Source organism: Odontesthes bonariensis, chromosome 19 (genome assembly GCF_027942865.1).
Source record: "Odontesthes bonariensis isolate fOdoBon6 chromosome 19, fOdoBon6.hap1, whole genome shotgun sequence".
Taxonomy (NCBI): Eukaryota; Metazoa; Chordata; class Actinopteri; order Atheriniformes; family Atherinopsidae; genus Odontesthes; species Odontesthes bonariensis.
In genome coordinates, this window is record NC_134524.1 from 30024282 (window position 1) to 30049250 (window position 24969).

Genomic DNA, 24969 nt, shown 5'->3' on the forward strand with positions numbered 1-24969 from the left:
TCAGGATCCGTCACGTGAGTCCCATCATTCATCTTGATAGAATGAATGGACCTGGATGCCTGAGACTGTCTTAACTGGCGGGCAAGCAACCTTTGAGGTTTATCACCAAACTCAAAGTATTTTTGTCTCACTTGGGCCAATAAACGTGAAACATTTTTGGACATTATAGAGTTGTACTCGTATTTTAATGCTGAGATCTTCTTCAGTAATTCAGGCGGATTATCCACTCTACATAGTGCTTCTAGATCTGATAGTTGACTATCTATTTCAGTTAACCTAACTTTAGATTTTCTTTTTTCCATCGCTTCATAAGATATGACGTGGCCCCTGAGAACAGACTTCATGGCCTCCCAAAGTGTGGAGTCGCTAACTTCACCATTATCATTTGTGTCAATGTAAAGATCTATTTTGCCTAAAAGATAAGAACAAAATTCCTTCTCTTTCAGTAAAGAATTGTTTAACCGCCAAGTAAATTCTCCCCGTTTATGATTCAGATTAAGCTTTAAGGAAACTGGGGCATGGTCCGAAATTAGAATATTATGATAGGCACAATCCACGACTTGTGACAACAATTTAGAATCCAATATAAAATAATCAATCCTTGAGTAAGATTTATGAACGGCTGAAAAGTAGGAAAAATCTCTTGCTGTGGGATTAAGGAGCCTCCAAATGTCCACCAGATTATAAGACTGTATTAGATTATTAAGAGCAATACTGCTCCTTGATGTATTAATTTGAGAATGTTGCCGATCGAGGACCGAATCCAAAACACAATTAAAGTCTCCACCTAGGATTATATTTGTATTTGACCCGTTGGATATAGCATTAAAAAGATTCTGAAAGAAAATGGGATCATCAAAATTTGGGCCATATACATTTATCAAAGTTACAGGTACTGAGTTTAGCTCCCCTTTAACGATCAAATATCTACCTCTATCATCAGAAATGGTTTGTGTATGCACAAAGGGAGTGTTTTTCTTAATAAGGATTGCCACTCCTCTTGCTTTTGTGCTGAAGTTTGATTGGAAGACATGAGATGCCCAAGAAGGACATAATACCTTAGCTGCAGTTTTTTTAATATGTGTTTCCTGTAGAAAACATATGCCGGCTTTGAGTGTACGTATATGAGCATACACTTTACCTCTTTTTAATGGGCTATTCATCCCCCTTACATTCCAACTAATTAGAGTAACACCACCATCACTGTGCTTACCAGGCTGTCTTAACATAGATACTGTCTACAAAGAAAAATAACATATCTCTGACCATGGCAAAAAGGATTGTGCAAGAAACTAAAAACAAATGGATGTGCTGAAACAGAGAGAACCCTAAACTGAACACACGAACACCCCCCAGGAGGAAACCAAACCCACGAGCGGTGTTTCCATACCCCAAACTGAAAGTCAAAGCTAAACATTGGCGCCTCTTGCGGCCCAATAAGCTTAAAACTGCTTATCTCCCTACATACCGTGGAGCAAACCACCTATAAACGTTCATGAAATAATAAAGCATTTCACCTCACCCAAATTATAATGTAACTGAAATATTACCGGTCAAAGTTCAATCCGTATCATAATCCGATCAATTGTCTGTGTCCCAGTCATGAGCCTCCCGGCTCAGGAATTTTTCGGCTTCGTCCGGGGTGCTGAAGGTGCCCGTGTTGTCGTTGACGGTGACCACAAACGTCGCTGGATGTCTGAAGCCGCACCGGATTTTCTTGGCTCTGCACTTCTCCTTGATATGCTGAAAGGCCATCCGCTTCTTCATGGTTGCTGATGTTAGGTCTGGAAAGATGAATACAGGACGCCCGTCGTACTGTAGCGGTGCCTTCTCCCTCGCGAGCCTCAGTACCAGCTCCTTTACCTGGAAACGGTGCAGCCTGGCGATGATGGCTCTTGGTCTCCCGTCTCTCGCAGGCGCAGCGATACGGTGGGCACGGTCCACATCCACGGGACGATCAAAGTGCTCCTCTCCCAGTAGCTCCGGTAACAACTTGGCGACAAACTCCGTCGGTCTGCCGTTCTCGGTTTTCTCTTTTATTCCAATTATACGGATGTTTTGCCTGCGAGAGCGGGACTCCAGGTCATCTAACTTAGCCTGCTGCAGCTTATACTGGGAGGCTAGGCTCTCGTACCGCTCCTCCAGTTCGTCGAGACGTTTTTCGTGCGATTCAACGGCCTCCTCTGTTGTAGACACACGTTCACAAACGGATGTTAAAGCCGACTTAAGGCTGGAAAGGGACCCATTAAGCTCGTCGAATCTATTGTCCACGGCTCTGTTCATCTTGCGTATTGCTGTCAAAATGTCTTCGTTGGTAGCCGGGACCTCAGTGCTACCAACAGGAGCGCTAGCTGCATTAGCACCAGCCTGTTCGGCAGCCTCCACGTCGTCAACTTTTTCAATAAAGTCTCCTTCACACGAACCTTTTTCGGCTCTAAGCCCCTTGCCTTTTTTCATTTTCTGACTACACATTATTTGACCGTTAAATGTTTATTAAAGGACTTAAGGGTGAGGTATATAAGTTAGGTCAAGGTGGAGCTCCCAACAAACACGTCTACTCCACAGCGTGGTCCGCCATCTTCCCAATTTTACCAATACTTTAAGACGGATGATTGAATAAACACGTACTATTGTACTGTTAGCTCACAGCTGCTATGTTGTTGTTATCCGGGGCTTAAGGGAGCTTTCTACACACACGTCGAGTGGGATGACTTCATCGACGAGCTTATGTGCATTCTATAACGAGCTCAACAAGCACAAAACCGCCCTATTTTGGAGGCCTCATAACTCAGCCATACGGCATCACAGAGACATCCCATAGTTAAGCTGCTATAGGCCTATACTGCTGGGGTCCTCATCTGTCACACCCTTCCTCACTTTATTCTCTTTTTTCCCTCATTTAATTTCTCAAATGATATTATATACATGTAACATTATTGTGGTTATTAACTCGTCTTTCCCTCTTCCAACAGGTATCCTTTGAATGGTGTTACAGTGATTCCCCCCCCCCTTTTCTGTCTTCTCTAACCCCAGCTGGTTGAGGCAGATGGCCACCCTTGCTGGTTCCTGTTCAGCCAGAGGTTTCTTCTTGTTAAAAGGGAGTCGCCTCTCTCCACAGTTGCCTCAAGCATGCTCAGGATGGGAGATTGGACTGAAGACAAGTTTTGGGGCAATCTGTTGGTTTCCTTAGCTAGGAAATTGTTTTTGAATTGGCTCTATATGAATGAATTGGATTATTTTTTCAATGAATTATGATTACAATTGGAACTCCAATTGACTTGAATTGGACTATGTTATTTAAAGGGGAACTCCGGTATTTTCAACATTAAGCCTCTTTTCTGAGTCGTCTGCAATGTTTTAGAACCCCCCTCACCGCTTTTTTGATGTTTACTACTGTCTCCGGTATTTGCCTAATTCAAAAATTTAAATTGATTCATCTCAACCTGCTTCAGAATGGCAAGTCATATGCATGTCCAAAAAGGTCCGTAAAAGCAGGTTGAAGCAGGTTGAGATGAGTCAAAATTAGGCAAATACCGGAGACAGTAGTAAACATCAAAAAAGCGGTGAGGGGGGTTCTAAAACATTGCAGATTACTCAGAAAAGAGGCTTAATGTTGAAAATACCGGAGTTCCCCTTTAAGTGCCTTGAGATGACATTTGCTGTAATTTGGCGCTATATAAATAAACTGAATTAAAAAAAAACTGAATTAATTCAAAGTTTAAACGTGACAGAAAAGACTCAACTTTAACTGAACTAAAGGGTTTGTTGATATATTGTATAGCTACTACACAGTGACAGTTTACGTTTTAGGAAAAATCAGGATGCCTCTCAAACTCCTCTCACTCTGTCTCCCACTCTAATTTGACCAATAACCAAAAAAACTCAAACAAACACCTCTCACGTCCAAAATATCTGCTTGACCTAGACAAATTGTACTTCAAAACGTAGGTATTTTTGTCCTCGCAGTTACTCGCAGTTTCCCACTATTCTGAATAAATCAACTGTGACTAATGTGTTATAACAGGTTCACGCCAGCCACTGTGTTATGTCTCCTACCAATACAGAAGTGGGCACAATATGGGTTCAAGTGACAGGGAGGACATATTACAATATGACAATGACAATGACAACCTCTGTCTCTCAGCAGGCAGTAGCTCCATTGGCACCATCAAAGTTTCTTCAGAAATTTTCTAGAAAAACTGCGTTCAAGTATTTAAAACATTACAACAATACATGCCCAGTAATATTGTTGTAATGTTTTAAATAGTTTATCATGGCTGTTCTAGAGAAGATAATTGCTTCGTATATGGGAGTATCGTCCATTGACTCTTTTGGGCTTTCACATGCGCGCGCATACCAACAACAGGTAAGTGACATGCTGTTTATAAAGTTGTTTTGTAACGTCCCCATGCCAGTAATGTGAGAACCATGCATATGGTTTTGATGGTAAGGCTTGTGACTTTATTGTCGGATGGTTTATAAAGTGGTGTGACGTTTCTGCAGTGTGCAAGTTGTTGTTTTACGTGGAAGGTTTAGAATTTGCCCCTTGGCCACCACGTATTTGGCTAGCATGACAGGCTGTGCAAACAGCGCAATCGCCGCACAGGGAGCGCCGATTTGCACCAGTCTGTGTCCTACTGTCAGTATTTGACAACCTCTAGCAATGGGATTGCGCTTCAAATGCCCCGGAGTTCTCCTTTAAGTCTGGAATATTAGGAACATTATCTTGAGCTGTCAATTTTAAGGGTGGACTGCCCTCTCCGGGTCGGGAATGAGATCCTTCCCCAAGTGGAGGAGTTCAAGTATCTCGGGGTCTTGTTCACGAGTGAGGGACGAATGGAGCAGGAGATTGACAGGCGGATTGGTGCGGCGTCTGCAGTGATGCGGGCTCTGCACCGGCCCGTCGTGGTGAAGAAGGAGCTGAGCCAGAAGGTGAAGCTCTCAATTTACCGGTCAATCTATGTTCCTACCCTCACCTATGGTCACGAGCTGTGGGTAGTGACCGAAAGAATGAGCCGAAATGAGTTTCCTCCACAGGGTGTCTGGGCTCTCCCTTAGAGATAGGGTGAGAAGCTCGGTCATCCGGGAGGGGCTCGGAGTAGAACCGCTGCTCCTCCGCATCGAGAGTCAGATGAGGTGGCTCGGGCATCTGGTTAGGATGCCTCCTGGACGCCTCCCTGGTGAGGTGTTCCGGGCCCGTCCCACTGGGAGGAGGCCCTGGGGAAGACCCAGGACACGTTGGAGACACTATGTTTCTCGGCTGGCCTGGGAACGGCTCGGGGTCCCCCCAGAAGAGCTGGAGGAAGTGGCCAGGGACAGGGACGTCTGGGTCTCTCTGCTCAAGTTGCTGCCCCCGCGACCCAATCCCCGGAGAAGCGTATAGATGGATGGATGGATGGATGGATGGATGGATGGATGTCAATTTTAAAGCTTATCTGTGCTCACAGTAGGAAGTTCCTGAGATGCTCTAACATTTTAGTAAACTCAAAACAATCATTTCAATAAAATTAGGTTTATACCTCCTCCTTTTAGTACAGCACTGGTGACCAGAAATTAGTTACCATACATTTTTTATGGAAAAATATGGAAAAATCTCTTTTTCTGTGCTTGGATGCACATATTTGGGTTTTTGAAGTCTCTACCAACTCAAAAACTCCATATATGTAAATGTGACATTCAGTGAGCCATTCAGCTTTGCAGGGAAAACAGAGCACTTTACATCCACCTTGTATTCAATTATTTGAAAAATAAAATTGCCAGTCAAGTATTATTCTATTAGCTTGTTGTGCGGTCTGAGATCTCAGACCGGTAATAACATGCTCCAAGGGTTGTCAAGTAATACAGATCTAAATAGAAGCAGACACTGAGGAAGAGACATTACCCTAAATCTGCTTGAGTAGATAATGAAAAAAAAGGGAGCAGCTGTACAGTTTCTATTATTAAATCAAAAGGAAAATATGTCAGCTTGTGAAAAAAAAACATGTCTTCTTTAAGGCCCTTTCACGTTTAAATGTTGGGACTTAGTCTCTTCATCATTTTGGCCTGTTTGACATTTTTGTGAAATTTTGTCCAAAGCAGCATACTACAATTTAAAACCCTGAATGACCTGTCGATCAACCATTAATCGGTTCATTCTTGAGTGTATTTGTGCTAGATGTAACAAATTATTGGCAGATGGTGATGATATATTACAAAGACATGAAGTTCATCCTTGATCTTCCACAATACAAAAATCTAATGAGTATATTATTGAGTCCAAGTGAATGCATGCTGGAGAACGGAATGACAGGGCAACCATAAAAATATCACCAGAAGAAAGAAATAGCTCACTTCATTGTGAGCCGTTTAGATTGAGCTAATTTGAGTCATTGCCAGGCTCTACATGAGAAAGTAAAACTGACTGCATACTACTTTAAAGGACCCACAGCATGCTTTTCCATGTGTTTTTGGCTTACCTGCAATGTTTCATCAAGTAGTCTAAAACTCTTGCCCACAGGACTTTTTTTTCTACAACCTTTTTACTAGTGGATCACAATGTATGAAAGTCAGGATTTCCTTTTATAGGGAACAATGCAAATACAAATCACACATTTAATTTAGGCTGAACAGTAGCTGTGACTCTTGGCCACTATTAACATTCAGTCAATACAAGATAGTCAGTCATATTATTTAAAACTGCATTGAAAGTTTTTTTTTTGTTCATGGAGATGCATAAATGAAAACATGTAAAGCAGTCCATTATAGCAGGTACTTCAAGCAGAAAAATGATACCTAAAGACACGTTTAATTTCAACAATATTTATTAATATAGTCTCCAGGCGCCTCTCCCATTTGAAGCCTTGGCATCTACTATTGCGGTTGGTTCTATCATGTTAACAGTCACTTTCCTGTACATTCATATTTCTGTTCTAGAACACAGTCTTTACTTGTTAGATCCTCTTAAGTTCAGTTCACCAACACTTAGATTAGTGCATTGAACTTCTTCTAGCCATGTTTGTGTTTTAGTCGACAGGGCCTTGAAAGATGAGTTTTATGTAGCCCTGCTCCCCTGCCAGCCAGGTACCACAGAAGGGGCAGGCAGCATGAAAGGCATGGGTGCCATGAGGCAAAGGGATCTGGCTCCACCCCACCACTGTCTTTTCTGAGCATACATGGCCACAGGGGCAGAAAGCGTGAGTAGGTGGCCCAGCATCTAAGTACAATCCACCCTCACAACCTAACCAAAGCGGCACATAAGGGCCCACTCTCCTGCACATAGGACACTCTCTCTCACCAGTAGCTGGTGCTGTGCCACCTGGGCTAGTGGGCCCTTTCTCCTTGCGGTATCCCCAGTTGTGGTAACCATGTACGTGGCCACAATTTACATAGACCCAGGGCTGCTTCTTGTCAACAATCTCTCGTTGGGCCAAGCTGGGGAAAGCTAGGGTGTTGAAGCCCACAGGGCACTGAGGCCGTGCAGCATTGAGTTCCTGCCGAAGGGACTCCAGTTGTTTGAGGGTGGGAATATGGTGCAATCCAGCAGGTGTCCTCCACAGCAGGGTAGCCCCACACAGATCAATGAGAGAACCATCCTGAAGGGTGTTTGACTCATTTTCAACCTTAAAAAGAGAGTAAAAGAGAAAAAGTAGCGGAAAAGACAAAGAGGGAGAAAAAGATCATTATTACATGGGAACATGCTGATCTCTGCTTTCCTTCTCTAACACCCATCCAGGTAGCATTTGTGTGAGTATCAACTGGTTATGGGACATACATGTGGATTTTGATAAACTGCAAGAAACTGGTATGCTCTGTATTTCAATTCAATGTATTTCAATTTTGAAAGTCAAGTTTATTTGTATAGCAAATTTCATACATCAGGTGCAAGCTCTAAAATATATTTTCACTCTGTTTCACCACGTGATTGTACCACTACCAATGTTTTAATGTAGTACTTGTTTAGACAGTTGAAAAACATTAGAAGTAGTTCATGTATGTGGACTTTTACCCGATGAAGGCTATGTGGAAGGCTTTACAATGTGCCTTTCATTCACACAGTCATTCAATATATGGAATGAATCCTTGAATATATAGAATGAAACTTGAATATATAGAATGAAACTTGAATATATTGAATGAAACTTTGAATATATAGAATGAAACTTGAATATATAGAATGAAACTTTGAATATATAGACTGAAACTTGAATATATGGAACAAGAAATGCACTCAGAGAGTGCAGACCTCCACCAAGGAAGCTTTGTTTTATAAGCGCATTTTTTTTATCCACCCATATATTGTAGTGAATGGTCTGAAACAATCACAGATGGCGGCGAAGGTGTGGCCTACCTGTGGATAGCGAGCCATGTATGGACATACGTTCCTGATGTGGGCTACTTGTTCTTTGGCGCTGTCAGCAGAAGAGGCATTCCCTTCTCCCTATTCATTATTGAACAGCAGTGTTCGCCGTTATTATTATTAATTATTATTATTATTAATATTATTATTATTATTATTATAATGTTTTGTCGGGAAGCAGTGTTCGCCGTTATTATTACGCTATATGCAGTTATGCACACTGGCTTGCCGTGCAAGTAAATCCGCGCACTATGCATTCTGTCTGGCTTTGGCTCTGTTTGGCTTTGGCACCTTGAGGTCGCGCCACCTTGTGGAGGTCGCGCCACCTTGTGGCAGGTCGCAAGATTGCAGCACGAACAGACGAACGAACATCCAGACAAAGCAACAGACAAACTCGGGCGATCACATAACCTCCTTGGCGGAGGTAATGAACCTTCAATATATTGAATGAATCCTGAATATATTGAATGAAACGTTAAATATATATATCCATATATTCAAGACTTCATTAAATATATTCAAAGATAAATTTCCTGAACGGCATGCCATTATATATGTATATTTATATACATATATATACATATATGTATGTAGAGCGAGAGAGACCAAAGTCATTGTGTTTTTTTGCCAGACTGAGGAAACCTTACATCTTTAGCTGTCTCAGACTTGCCTCACTTTATTTTGTTAAAACATTGGCTTGCTGATTACAGACATGTTTTAGAGGACAGGTTTTTTTGCAGGAGGCTAAATATTGTGCTGCACAGAAGTGTTTGTTTAGTTAATGAGCTGATTAAATGAACATATGGATAACTAAGAGAAATATAATGTAAATAACGGTCTTGTGTTCAAAGGTTTGATGGCGGTACGCTTAGAAATGCTTCACTTACTATAAAATGGTCTCTGATCTGAAAGTATTTTTCTCTATTCGAGGAGTTGGTGAGTATCTCAAGAATCATTTGTAGGTAGGTACCTACCAGTTTACCCCTCTGTTGGGCTGAGCGGGTCTCCCTCAGAGCAAAGACATTGCCACAGACTGAGATTTCCCTCCAGACACCAGGACCTGGGTCAGACACAAACTCCCCTGTCGGGTGCATCACCAGTACCCCATTGGTGGTAAGACCGTCCATCAAGCCGTCTGAAGACCTCCATTTGGCAGCTCGTTCCTGAGAGCATCCCGCCCCACACCCAAATACACGTTGGAAACACACAGAGAGCAGACAGACACAAAAGTTAGGATGTCGATGTCTATATGAATGAATTATTAAATTATGGAATTATCAAATAATTATTATTAAATTAATTAATTGGATTATGATTTCAATGAATTCAACTCCAATTAGATTTAACTATGTTATTTAAGTGTCTTGAGAAGAATTTTTTTGTAATTTGGCGCTATATAAATAAACTGAATTGAATTTCATTGAATTCGTTTTCCTCCACACTGTGAAAACGACCCACTTATGTATTACCTCTCCTCTCTTCTGGAATTTGGATTGAATAACTTCATATCCCATTGATAAATCACACTGAAATGCCAACCAGTTGGACACTACTCTGCTAGGTGCATTCGGGTCTGGCAATACATGAACTATGTTTGTTTTGTTTTTTTTCTTATTTGTGTAAACTGGTTAAGGTCAATGTATGAATGTTTGTATTAATTATTCTCTACCTTTGCAGTTCCTGATGTTGAAGCAAAAATAATGATCACATTCTAAATCTGTAAATGTTGACATTTACAGACATGATCAATTCCTATTCTAAACTGTGAAAGTGCATTTACTTCATGTACCATTTTTATACAATTAATACAATTCCAAATGTATTTCGTATCATCATACATCGAATGTTGACCTTGAGATGTAGTCTGATAAATAATCAGGAAGTTGGAATTGCCAGTGAATATTTTCACTAATATTTTTTTATTAAGACATGAGCCAGTGAGTAACTCATTTATTAATTCATTTTGATGCTACCATTTGATGCATTCTTTTTATTCGTAATGTACAAGATAACATGCATCCTTTTTAATGTATTCACATCTAAATTACAGGCATCCACTCTGGGTTGTAAAAGAAAGAATCATCAGAGTTTATATCCTGTTAGTAATGTAGCTGTATCGAGTCCTATACTGTAGCACTACTGGCTGCTAATTGTTTGCTGATAGTCTTTTTTCTTTTAATGTAAACTCAGGTATAAATCATTACATACTTGATAACATGCTTTACAGCCATAGATATATGTAACTGTCTGTGTGATTTCATTCTTCAATAACTTGGGTTTGATGGTATCAAAGTGAAACGTACTGTTTTCAGTACTGTCAGTACTATTACTACCTTACAAATGTATGACACAAATGTGTAAATCAGAACATGTTTCAAGATAAGAGAATGCAAAAATAGATGTATTCTAAAGTTAACCAGATACTAAGATTAGACCTTAAATAGGAGTATTGCTTCTGATCTCCTAGACGAAGTCGTAACAATCTGTCCACTCACACTGGCTGAAAGTGAAGACTAAGCCCATCAGCCCATCCAGCCCGTGAGTGATCAAAACTAAGGAGCACAGTTCGAAAAAGGTAGAATTGTGTATATTTCAGTTTTTGTAGTCTTCACTGTTGCCGCCTATTTGTTTTTTTCTAGCTGTCTTTTGTGTTCTGCGCATTTCTCTCTTGCATGTGTGATTGCTAAGGCAAAAAAAAATTAAAACATTTATATAAAAGATTTCAAATGGACCTGGAAAATGGCTCTGCTAGCAGCTGCTGTTGGAATGCTTTACTTTAAAGCCAAAGAGGAAGCGGTAAGGCTGAGGAGGGAGATACGGGAGCGACGAGCCAGGATGCGGAGAAGGAGCAGGAGGCTAATGGCATACCTGTTAACTTTGGTATGTTTTTCCCCCCTACGTCTCTTTTTTCAGTATTTAATAATTATACAAACAGTAGAAATCAAGTACTTTTTGTACTGTTTGTATACTTTGACATCTCAGGATAATCAGTCCAGCTTTAGAAACAGAAAAATACCTTCAATACAATCAGTTTTATGTAATAATGAACAAGCACAACATTTAAATGAAAATATTTAATACACAAACATGAATACGTGTCTCACATCCGCAAGCAGAAAAAAATCAGGTTTAGTTAAACTTTTTAGGTTACTGTACAAAATGATACAAAATGTCTGTCTTACAACACCGTACATTGGTAAGACAGAAATTAAATAAATTAATCTTTTAGTTTTATAATTAGTCTTATTATAAGTCTCTCATTTTTTCCTTCCAACAGGAGCAAGACCCTTCACAGAGGTACTGCGGTCTGAACACCAATGTGCCAGTCCTGGACCTGTTTTTTTCTAGAGCTTTTAAGCTATCGAGGACCAGCGTTAATATGTTGGTCCAAATCTTGCCCCGAAAAAAAATGCATGGATGGAGCCATGAGATTGAGGTCCTGGTCACCATTTACTGGCTTGCCTGTGGGGCCTCCTATAGGGTAACTGCAGACATATTTGCTATGGCAACTGCCACTATCTGCCAGATTGTATACAACATTGTGGGGGAAATTATGACTATCCTCCACAGAATTTTTCATTTTCAGTAAGCAGAAGAGCTGGAGACTGGAGCTGGAGATTTGCCACCTTGCTGACCATGAGGGGTTCCGTCGTGCTGTTCAAGATTCAAGATTCAAGATTCAAGATTCAAGTTTTATTGTCATTTGTACAGACAGACACTGGGTCATACTGTACATTGAAATTCTTGGTGACGAGTCGTTGCCAACAGCATTACTTGGTGCCATTGATGGATGTAACATCAGAATTGTTCCTCCTGCAGTCACAAAAGAAATGGTACATAAACAGAAAGCTTTTCCCCTCAATAATAATGCAGGGTGTGTGTGATGCTAAGGGAACCTTTATTGATGTGTATATTGGCAACCCAGGCTCAGTGCATGATGCGCTTGATCTACGACGATCGCCCATGTACTAAAAGGCCCTTTATCCACCATCTGGGTTTTTTCTGCTGGGATACCCCTGCTTACAGCATCCTCTCTGTGTCATCACCCCATACGAAGGCCTGTAGTAAGTAAGTGGTCATTTTGCCTCCAGTCACACAGAAAATACTGCAACATTGATTACTGTGACTCAGATATATATAACTTATTTTTTTCATTCAGGCCAAGTGGAGGAAAGGTTATTATTCTCAACATGTCGACTTTTTTCTCGACATGCCGACTCTATTCTCGACAGGCAAAATATTATTATTTTTTCTTATGCCTGGCCCTAAAACTCTTCCGTACTCTGCCCCCTCTTCAGTTGCTCTCTCTCTCTCTCCTCCTGCCTTGCCATAGCTTCTCTTTCTCTTTGACTGTCCTCCCTCAAAAACTCCAAAACCTCGCTTTCCCTGGATCTCTTCCTGCCCTGTTCCCTGCCTGGACTCACAGCCACAGAGGAGCAGCTGGATGATGGGAAGAGGCCAGGGTAGTCACTGTGCCACCTGACATGGAAGTCAGATTTGCTGCCACAACCAGAGGCGGACTGATTGAGTGCTGCCCCTGGAGTGCAGCATTCATCAGACTATACCACTGCCACAGCAGTCACACCACCGGCCTCTCCCCCTCTGCTTGTTGGTGGGTTTCCAAGTTCCTGAAAAAATATTTCAACATGAAAATGACTGAGCCTGTGAAAACAGCTTTAATATACTGGTTTTAAAAAAGAAGATGAAGATTCTGTAGACAGAATAAGATAATTTAATTAACCAGATTACCTTGTATTTATCTTTAAGATTGTTAAATTTTTTGGGGCTTGTTTTGAGGTAACTTTGAGCCCACTGTTAGCAACAAAGTCCCTGAAAGACAAAAAAAATATTCAAACGAACAGCAATTTCAGTAAAACATTCATCATTCTATATGTCAAAAGTGCTTCCAAGCCCCCTGTAAAGATACAGATACACTAAGATGAATACTCACTTCCACGTCTTTACTGGAGTTGCGGCGGCGCGTGAAAGGTCTCTCGTTGGCCGGATGCCACTCGATGAGGGCCTGAGTTTCTTCATTTGTCCCTTTAGTAAAATAATGCATTCAATTGAATTCTTATCCACAGAAAAAAATTTAAAAGTGTATGTGAATACATACACTTTTATGTATTGTATGTATTGTATGCACTCCTGCATCTAACGTCTAAATCTGATCATTTAAATATAACTGTTAGCTCTTCAGCTAATGTTCAGCTCGTATTTCTGAAAACGCTGAAGCCGTTTTTAGAAACGGCTTAAACTTCAAGCGACCACAAAGTTTAAGTAAAACACCAAACAAAAAACATTGTTGTGTAAATAAGAGTAAATAAATAAAAAATTAAGAGTAACATTTTCAAACAGAACTTACAGTTATGTGCTTTCTCCTCTGCCATCTTCACTTGTGCCGTACTGCTTTCTGGAATAGCAAGCTGTCTGAATCCACACAAGTCACCACAGAAGCATCCTCGATAAAAAGGGGCGGAGCAAGTACACATACTTGTCTGGATGCGTTCTTTGAATTGGAACAGTACTTGGTCCTTTAGTGATGACGTTTCAGAAGTACACAACAACACAAGTACAGACAAGTATATACATTGAGAAACGGCCAATGCCACAAGTAACAAATTTTGGTTCACGACTATGCACCGCGCCACCTTTTCATGCCGCACGCCAGACTGAAATACTTTATTTTGACGTTACGCACTGTGAGCGACATATATCTATATCTATATATCTATATATCTATATAGATATATATATCAATGCGTCCAGCCACCTAGCGATAGCTGCACCTGTTACGGTGTTTACTGCTCGGAAGCAGGGGACTGCTCGGTCTGCTCTTCGGTCTGCACAGTTTACATTGGACGCATTGATATCAAGGGAGGCAAAAATAGCGCCAAGCGATGTGAGGTCTGACTTTTTCATGCACATCGATTTTGTGATGCAAATGTATTACTCTTTTGAACGCATATTGTTTTGAGAAGCAAGACGCTTTATTTGTTTAGCCCAAGCCAACAAGCCGGACTACCTTCGTCTGCGCCAAAACTCGCCTGGAACTCGGCTCACAGGACGCAGCGGGGGGTAAGTCAATTGTCATAAATGATATTGCTAATATGGGATGTCATACAGCTTCATGTCAAAAGAGGCGAACTATTACTTTATGTATTTTTATTAAGTTTGCGTTTTTGTAGTATAAAGTATTTTTTATAAAGTATTACTTAGGGCTTAATGGTGTTTCCTAAAGGGGGCACTGTTAAACCTGGCAACGCAGGTTCCCAGGTCTTCTAGATCCCCATACCCCTCTCCCTTCTGGCTCCTGTACACAGCACACATTCACACACGTAGGGTTTTGAGGGCGGGTGTGTTCTGCGGGGTGTAGCGGATGGGTCCATGTAGGTGGTCCCCTTTGCTGGACTCTGCAGCCCCCCGCCCTTGTTTTAATTACACCTTAGACATCACTACTCATGAGACACACACACACACACACACACACACGCATTAGATCTTGGAGGGTGGTAGCACTGAGAGGTATCTGGTGGGCGGGGCTCTTTGGGTATGTAGGCTGCCTGGAGGGCCGTGCTCCCAGTTCCACAAGGTTGCCTGCCCCTCAATTTTAAATGCTCACTATTAGAAAATATCGAAGAGCCAGAGGGGTGAGGGGAGGGGTCTTCCCACACCCCTGTTGCCTGGTTGCTGCCTGGAGCGGGAGGGGCCAGGAGGAGTTGTGTGCCCGCTGCGCCACATCTCAGCGGAGTTGGGGGATGGATGTATGTGCTGTGCGAGTGTTTGTGGATGTGTGTTTATTTATTTTTGTATTTTTTTATTATTATCAGTTATTTTTTCTTCTTATATGATATATGGGGTGAGTGGGTCTGGGTCTGGGTCTTGCTGTCCTCTGGCCTTCTTGTGCTGTTCCTGATGACGGGTGGGCATTGGCTCTCCCCGCTGCTCACAACTTCACCCACCTGTGGGCACGTCTTGACTCCCAGGGCGCTTGGCACTGGGGCATGCGTTGGCCCACTGCGCTTGGCTGTCTGGGGCGCCTGACCCTTGGCTGCCTGGGGCTGTCTGAGGCCTCTGGGCCTCTGCCGGGCGCTTCTATGTCTGGGTGGCGGGGGCCTGGCGGGGCTGGTAGGCTGCCACCTCTGGTCACCGGGGGGCTGTCTTCTGGGTAGATGCGTGGTTGTCCCTGCGTTGGGCATCCCGGGTTCTGTGCTCCTTGGGGGCTGTTGGTGGCCTGGGTCTGGGGGCCCTCTCAGCCTGCTTCTGATTGCTGGGGGTGTGGATTGTGGCCCTATACACTTATACACTCATATTTAAGCACGGTTATTATGTGAGACCTATGTGGGACCATCTATGTGTATTGCATGTTCATGCACACACACACACTCACGCACACTCACACATTCACACACACACATTCATTAGCCCAGTAGCATGCTCGCTAAGCAGTTGTTGTGTTGTCCTGTGGTTTAAGGTAATCTGTATCCACAGTAATATTGCTGTGATTGCTGCTGCTTGTGCTTTTTTGTTTGTTCTCTGCTTGTCTGCTTACAGGTGCCCCTGGTGCCTCTAAGGCTGGATTCCCCACAAAAGCCGTGGATTGTCTTCAGCTTTGTTTTTACAGGTGTAGCAGCTGGTTGTCTGATTTTTCATTGTTTTCTATGTTTGTCTCTTCCTATTTCGCTCTCCCTCTCTCTCTGTCCCCCGGTCCGGTTCGGTACTATCACATGTTAAGTATTGTTACAGAACTAAATAGATAAATAAGGAGTAGATGGGCATCAAGGGGATCTTTACATTCATAAAGCTTCCCTTGGCATAACAAATGTGTTTGGCATAAACGGTATTCAGATTACAATTCTGCTGCCATAATGCTGGACAGGACAAGGGAAAAAAAAAAAAAAACTGGCAACGCAGCCCACCGTCACACTTGACCGCAGTTTTATGTTTTATAATAGAACATGTTTTATATGTAGAAATGCATATTCGCAAAAGGGGACTTAAGGCCTGTTTATGGTCGGAAACCAGGTCGTCTGCGTGTGTGTCGCAGTTAACGCAGATATTGCACCCCCCCCCCCTTCCGCAGACACTCTGGTGCACCTCCCCAAAATTGTAACTGACCGCAGACAGTGCCGCAGATATCGTCGCAGGGAGGAGAGAAAGGAGGCCTCTGATTGGTCAACTCTACATCCGCTCTACACTATGCGTATTTCCGGTTTGCTAACCGGCTAATGGTGACGCTAACCGTGACGATTCTTTCGCCTCTCTGCCAGCTCCAGTAGTAGCAATATTTCTTCTATTTCTAGATCGATCAGCTGCATCTCAATCAAAGTGCGCATTTGTCCAGTCGCCATTGTTGTTGAATGACCTCCGTAACCGGAAGAGAAACACGCCACCCACCACACCCACAATCCTAGCTTGTTCGTGATTGTCCCTCTTGCGTTGTGGCGTGGAATTACATAGCGCAGACCGCGCTTCAAAATTGGGCATAAATCAAAAATAACTGCTTCATACCTGCGACAAGCTCACTGTGACACACTGCTGCGAGAGTATACAAGGCCCTTTAGTTATGTTATGTTGTCGTAAAAGTGGCTCTTCCCTTGATTTTGCTCTGCCAATGTGGCTCTTGTGAAAAAAATAGTGAGTATCACTGGTTTAGCTGATGTATATAACATATGTGTCAATGGCATAGCCACGGGTGTGCCAGGGTGTGCTGGTGTCACACAAAGAGGCAGCTGGCACACCCAAAAAATTGCCGCCAGACGATGCGTTGCGACACCTGCACCTGGCGTAGCATTATTTCTGATTAAATAATAAATGGGTTCAAGGCCAAGCCACGTCACCTTGCCCTTTAAATTGAGAGCATAGGTAAGCAGCAATATCACTGTATCCTTTACTCTGCCGCTGAGCCCAATAGTTGTGTTCAAATGGTTAAATAGCTTTGTTGATCATGCGTAATGTGGATACGTTATAGATCTGTGAGAGTGCATGAGTACGCGCATGAGTGTGTTATATTTCACTATGTTCATCTCATTGGGCACGCAATTTCTGTGTTATGTTTTTGCTATGTTTTTTTTGGGGGAACACAAAGTGTGCTTTTTGTATTACTTTGTTATGGATTTGGTTGCGCGCACGTCACGTGTGAATGTTTAGACCTGCTGTGAACTACTGTTGACTATTACTGATGAGAACACACACATCGTGTAGATATGTTTTGTGTTAATAATGTTGTATTCGAGAGATGTTTGTTGATTTAACATGATAGCATTTCACATTCAAGCTTTCAACAACAGTTATTCCCTCCAAGTTAAACACCAAACTTGGAGATCTTGGAATCAGTACCTCCTTCCACAACTGGATCATGGACTTTTTGACCAACAGACCATAGTTGGGTCAGGCCACAACCGCTCCACCACTATCACACTCAACACGGGTGTACCATAGGGCTGTGTCTTGAGCCTGTTCCTCTACTCCCTTTTCATCCATGACTGCAGGCTTATGTATGGATCAAACTCCATCATCAAGATTGCAGATGACACCACGTGATTAGACTCATCAGTGACAACAATGAGGCTACAGGGCAGAGATTAAGCACTTAGCTGCTTGGTGTGCTGGACTCGATTCTTAACACCAGCAAAACTAAAGAGCTTGTAGTGGACTTCAGGAAGGAGAAGGGACATACACACAAACCCATCCACATCAATGGCTCTGCTGTTGAATGTGTCTCCAGCTTCAAGTTCCACTACAAGCGACTCTTCTTCTTGAGAACACTGAAGAAGAACCACCTGTCTGCCGACATCCAGGGTAACTTCTACAGCTGTGTGATTGAGAGCATCTTAACCAACTGTATCACAGTCTGGCATGGGAACTGCTCTGTTGCCGACCGCAAAGCTCTGCTGCTGGTTATGAAAACTGCCCAATGCATCACAGAGACTCTACTACCTGCTATTGAGGATGTCCAGAGGAAGAAATGTCTGTGCCGGGCTTCTAAGGAGCTCCTCACATCCGGCCCATAGTCTTTTCCAGCTCCTCCCTTCCAGAATGTGCTTTAGGAGCCTTTAGACCAAAACCAGCAGGTTTAGGAATAACTTCTTCCCCACAGCTGTTTCCCTACTGAACTCTGCCCCCCGCTGAACATCTCCCCCAACCACATCACTACACACTCCTTCTCCCTATTCATCTCCCCCAATGGCCATGACTGTACTGGATAGATCCAACCTTCATTGTATATAATATTAATTGAATATGTTCACTTACATTAGTCATTGTTATAGTATGTTGACAGAGCTCTTTCTACTACTGTATATATATATTTATTGCACCCAGTATATCTGTTCATTATTTGTCCGTATATACACTATCGCTATATTGCCAAAAGTATTTGCTCATCTGCTTTTACATTCATATGAACTTAAGTGACATCCGATTCTTACTCCATAGCAGGGCCGGTGTTCAGTCATGGCAGTGGGTTGATTACGTACGCTGCTACCACTGTCCCTGGACCGGCTCCACTGGCAGCTCTCGTTTTTTTTTTTGTTTCTTTTTTTGTTTCTTTTTTGCAGATGCACCCTGATGTAACACGTCAGTGTACTCTGTCAGTGGTGTTTGAAAGATGGAAAGTAGAAAGAGCAAGGGTGGCATGGAGAAGGCTAGAATTAAAAAGAGGAAAGCTCTGGACGCAGACGCAGCTAAATATGCAAAAATTGGCAACTTTTTCACTAAAATGAGCTCGTGGTTTGTAAAGTCAAATGAAGACGATTAAAAAACAGGTAAGGCAATGTGTTGAACTTTGCCTGCAAACCCCAGTTCAACTTAATTAATTATATCAAGTCAATGAATTGTGTGGTGTTGTGGCATATAACATAACGTTATATAATCTAAATAATTGTATGATGCAACGCCACATAACTGGTAAACTTTGTCTTGTAGCCCCTCAGAGTCAGAAGCAAGATACAGCACCAAGCACCAGCCATGAACCCATAAGTCCAGAGTGGGCAGGTAGGATTACTCATTGAGTGAATATTCCATCCATTTTCCATCCATTGTCTTCCGCTTCTCCGGGGATCGGGTCGCGGGGGCAGCAGCTTGAGCAGAGAAACCCAGAGGTCCCTGTCCCCGGCCACTTCCTCCAGCTCTTCTGGGGGGACCCCGAGGCGTTCCCAGGCCAGCCGAGAGACATAGTCTCCCCAACGTGTCCTGGGTCTTCCCCGGGGCCTCCTCCCAGTGGGACGGGCCCGGAACACCTCACCAGGGAGGCGTCCAGGAGGCATCCTAAACAGATGCCCGAGCCACCTCATCTGACTCCTCTCGATGCGGAGGAGCAGCGGTTCTACTCCGAGCCCCTCCCGGATGACCGAGCTTCTCACCCTATCTCTAAGGGAGAGCCCAGACACCCTGCGGAGGAAACTCATTTCGGCCGCTTGTATTCGCGATCTCGTTCTTTCGGTCACTACCCACAGCTCGTGACCATAGGTGAGGGTAGGAACATAGATTGACCGGTAAATCGAGAGCTTCGCCTTCTGGCTCAGCTCCTTTTTCACCACGACGGGGCAGAGCCCGCATCACTGCACCGATCCGCCTATCAATCTCCTGCTCCATTCGTCCCTCACTCGTGAACAAGACTCCGAGATACTTGAACTCCTCCACTTGGGGAAGGATCTCATTCCCAACCTGGAGAGAGCATTACACCCTTTTCCGGCCGAAGACCATGGTCTCAGATTTGGAGGTGCTGATTCTCATCCCAGCCGCTTCACACTCGGCTGCGAACCGCTCCAGTGAGAACTGAAGGTCACGGCCCGACGACACCAACAGAACCACATCGTCCGCAAAAAGGAGAGACCCGATTCTGAGGTCGCCAAAACGGACCCCCTCAACGCCCTGGCTGCGCCTAGAAATTCTGTCCATAAAAATTATAAACAGAATCGGTGACAAAGGGCAGCCCTGACGGAGTCCAACCCTCACAGGAAACATGTCCGACTTACTGCCGGCAATGCGGACCAAACTCTGACACCGGTCATACAGAGACCGAACAGCCCATATCAAGGAGTCCAGCACTCCATACTCCCGGAGCACCCCCCACAAGAGTCCCCGAGGGACACGGTCGAACGCCTTCTCCAAGTCCACAAAACACATGTAGACCGGTTGGGCGAACACCCATGCACCCTCCAGGATCCTGCCGAGGGTATAGAGCTGCTCCACTGTTCCACGGCCAGGACGAAAACCACACTGCACGTCCTGAATCCGAGATTCGACTATCCGGCGGATTCTCCTCTCTAGTACCCCCGAAAAGACCTTACCAGGGAGGCTGAGGACTGTGATCCCCCTATAGTTGGAACACACCCTCCGGTCCCCCTTTTTAAAGAGGGGGACCACCACCCCGATCTGCCAGTCCAGAGGCACTGCCCCCCGATGTCCACGCGATGCTGCAGAGGCGTGTCAACCAAGACAGCCCTACAACATCCAGAGCCTTGAGGAACTCAGGACGGACCTCATCCACCCCCGGGGCCTTGGCACCGAGGAGTTTTTGGACCACCTCGGCAACCTCAGCCCCAGAAATGGGAGGCCCCACATCCGAGCTCCCCAACTCTGCTTCCTCATCAGAAGGCGTGTCGGTAGGATTGAGGAGGCCATCGAAGTATTCCCCCCACCGACTCACGACGTCCCTAGTTGAAGTCAGCAGAGCCCCGCCCTCACCATACACGGTGTTGACGGTGCACCGCTTTCCCCCCCTGAACCGCTGGATGGTAGACCAGAAACTCCTCGAGGCCGTCCGGAAATCATTCTCCATGGCCTCCCCGAACTTCTTCCAAGCCCGAGTTTTTGCCTCAGCAACCGCTGAGGCCGCGTTCCGCTTGGCCTGTCGGTGCCCATCAGCTGCTTCCAGAGTCCCACTGGCCAAAAAGGCCCGATAGGACTCCTTCTTCAGCTTGACGGCTTCCCTCACCACTGATGTCCACCAGCGGGTTCAGGGATTGCCGCCACGAAAGGCACCGACCACCTTACGGCCACAGCTCCGGTCGGCCGCCTCAACAATGGAGGCACGGAACATGGCCCATTCGGGCTCAATGTCCCCAACCTCCCCGGGACATGGTTGAAGCTCTGCCGGAGGTGGGAGTTGAAACTCCTCCTTACAGGGGATTCCGCCAGCCGTTCCCAACAGACCCTCACAATACGTTTGGGCCTGCCAGGTCTGACCAGCTTCCTCCCCCACCAGCGGAGCCAACTCACCACCAGGTGGTGATCAGTTGACAGCTCCGCCCCTCTCTTCACCCGAGTGTCCAGGACATATGGCCACAAATCCGACGATACAACCACAAGGTCGATCATCGAGCTGCGGCCTAGGGTGTCCTGGTGCCAAGTGCAGATATGGACACCCTTATACCTGAACATGGTGTTCGTTATGGACAGTCCGTGACAAGCACAGAAGTCCAATAACAAAACACCACTCTGAATCTCTGATTCTCAGTTTTTCCCACGCAAAGAGGAAATCCCAGAAACCTGTTGTGTTTGTTGTTGTGTATCGTCCACCTGGCCCTTATTCTGAGTTTCTGTCTGAATTCTCAGAGTTTTTATCCCAGTTAGTGCTGAGTACAGATAAAGTCATTGTAGTGGGTGACTTTAATATTCATGTAGATGTTGAAAATGACAGCCTGAATATGAACTTTAATTCAAATATAGAATTAAAGTTCATATTCAGGCTTCTTTATTAATAAAATTGTTTCTATCAGAGAGAAGATTGATGGAGTCCTTCCCACTATTATCAGTGATGTATCATCAAGTACAGCAGCTTTAGAAGTATCTTTAGAACCTGATTTGTATTTAGACGGCTTCTGCCCAGTTGATCTCTCTGAGCTAACAACAGCAATAGTCTCTTCTAAACCATCAACTTGTGTTTTAGACCCAATCCCAACCAGACTGTTCAAGGAGGTTTTCCCATTAATTGACACTTCCATATTGGATTTGATCAATCTGTCTTTGTTGACAGGATATGTACCTCAGACTTTTAAGGTTGCTGTAATTAAACCTTTACTTAAAAAACCTACTCTTGATTCAGAAGTGTTGGCTCATTATAGACCTATATCCAATCTCCCTTTTATGTCTAAAGTTCTTGAAAAAATAGTTGCAGCTCAGCTTTGTGATCACTTACACAGAAATAATCTGTTTGAAGAGTTTCAGTCAGGATTCAGAGTGCATCATAGCACAGAAACTGAACTGCTGAAAGTTACCAATGATCTCCTCTTAGCCTCTGATAGCGGACTTGTGTCTGTGCTTGTCCTGTTGGATCTCAGTGCTGCATTTGATACGGTCGATCACAGTATCTTATTACAGAGACTTGAACATGTTATTGGGATTAAAGGAACTGCATTAGGCTGGTTTAAGTCATATTTATCTGATAGATTTCAGTTTGTTCTTGTAAATGAAGAATCTTCCTCACACACCAGAGTAAGTCATGGAGTTCCCCAGGGTTCTGTGCTTGGACCGATTCTTTTAACTTTATACATGCTTCCATTAGGTAACATTATTAGACAGCATGGCATAAATTTCCATTGCTATGCTGATGATACTCAGCTGTACTTATCTATAAAACCAGATGAACCCAATAGGTTGGTCAGACTACAAGCATGTCTTAAAGACATAAAGACCTGGATGACTCAGAACTGTCTGCTTCTAAATTCAGACAAAACTGAAGTCGTTATCTTTGGACCTGAGCGTTTCAGGGAGAAATTGTCTAGCTATATAGTTACTCTAGATGGTATTTCCTTGGCTTCTAGTTCTACAGTGAGGAACCTTGGAGTTATTTTTGACCAGAACTTATCATTTGACTCGCATATAAAACAGGTTTCTAGGACTGCCTTCTTTCACCTTCGTAATATTGTTAAAATCAGGAACATCTTGTCTCAGAGTGATGCAGAAAAACTAATTCATGCATTTGTTACTTCAAGATTGGACTACTGTAATTCTTTATTATTGGGCTGTCCCAGATATTCTCTGAAAAGCCTTCAGTTGATCCAAAATGCTGCAGCCAGAGTTTTGATGAGAACTAACAGGAGTGATCATATTTCTCCAGTTTTAGCTTCTCTTCATTGGCTCCCTGTTAAATTCAGAATAGAATTTAAGATTCTTCTCCTTACATATAAAGCTCTTAATGACCGAGCTCCATCATATCTTAAAGATCTCATTGTAAGATATTTTCCTAACAGAGCACTTCGTTCCCAAACTGCAGGTTTACTTGAGGTTCCCAGAGTTTCTAAAAGTAGAATGGGAGGCAGAGCCTTCAGTTATCAGGCCCCTCTATTGTGGAATAAGCTGCCAGTAAATGTCCGGGAAGCAGACACCCTTTCCACTTTTAAGACCAGGCTTAAAACTTTCCTTTTTTATAAAGCTTATAGTTAGGTCTGTTGAATCTGATAGTGTGTCTGCTAGTGTGTCTTGTCCTGCCTCCACCTCTGGCACCCTCTATACTTTCATTACCCCCTACCCGAACCAGGGTTTGAATCCCATTCCCGCTTATCTTACCTCTTTTATTTTTCCCCCTACCCGAACCAGGGTTTGCATCCCCACCCCGCTGTGACTGGTGTGCAGTTGGTGAGAGGCTGAGGTAGCTTGTGGCTGTAAAAAGATGGTTGTTGCGGTGTGAGGAGCAGATCTATATAGGGAGTATAGGGAATTACTCACTGAGTCTGGTCCTTTATTTTATTATTTATTTTTTCGTTAGCACAAGTTTCTTGTGTTTACCTTGAATAGGGATGGCTCAGGTAATCCTGAAACATCCCATAGTTAAGCTGCTATAGGCCTAGACTGCTGGGGGGCCTCATCTGTCACACCTTTCCTCACTTTACTCTCTTTATGTATAGTGATATTATTGTGGTCATTAACTCGTGTTTCCCTGTTCCAACAGATATCCTTTGAATGGTGTTACAGTGCCGCCGCCGCGGCCCTCCCCCCTCCCCCCTCCCCCCCCTTTCTGTCTTCTCAAACCCCAGCTGGTCGAGGCGGATGGCCACCCTTCCTGAGTCTGGTTCTGCCAGAGGTTTCTTCCTGTTAAAAGGGAGTCGTTTCTCTCCACAGTCGCCTCAGGCACGCCCAGGCCGGGAGATTGGACCGAAAAACAAAAAGTTTTCAGTGCAATCTGTTGGTTTTCTTAGCTAGGAAATTGTTTTTGAATTGGCTCTATATGAACGAATTGGATTATTTTATGAATTATGATTATTATTAATTAATTGAATTCCAATTGGCTTGAATTGGACTTACTATCTAAGTGCCTTGAGATGACATTTGTTGTATTTGGCGCTATATAAATAAAAATGAATTGAATTGAATTGAATTCAGATCAGGGGGGCCGTTCCTCCCAATCACGCCCCTCCAGGTCTCACTGTCATTGCCCACGTGAGCATTGAAATCCCCCAGCAGGACGAGGGAGTCTCCCGGAGGAGCACTCTCCAGTGCCTCCTCCAGGGACTCCTTTCGGTCCCCGGCCGTTGTGCACCGTTCGGTGCATAAGCACAAACAACAGTCAGGACCCGTCCCCCCACCCTAAGGCGGAGGGAGGCTACCCTCTCACTCACCGGGGTAAACCCCAATGTACAGGCGCACAGCCGGGGGGCAATAAGTATGCCCACACCTGCTCTGCGCCTCTC

At 43.9% G+C, this 24969-nt stretch overlaps 1 protein-coding gene across 4 annotated transcripts in view; it reads right to left on the reverse strand.

The window, feature by feature from the left end:
- Positions 1-6548: 6548 nt before the first annotated feature.
- The window catches only part of peli3 (pellino E3 ubiquitin protein ligase family member 3), a 68978-nt gene continuing 50557 nt past the window's right edge, over positions 6549-24969 (reverse strand). The window contains exons 3-4 of one of the 4 annotated variants that reach the window (XM_075450717.1): positions 9310-9498; positions 6549-7598 (exon numbers count right to left, since the gene is read on the reverse strand). In XM_075450717.1, the coding sequence (XP_075306832.1) occupies positions 7002-7598; positions 9310-9498 (786 nt within the window). In that variant the 3' untranslated portion in view covers positions 6549-7001. The remainder of the gene's footprint in view (positions 7599-9309; positions 9499-24969) is intronic. The other 3 variants (XM_075450716.1, XM_075450715.1, XM_075450714.1) reach the window with 3 other exon arrangements.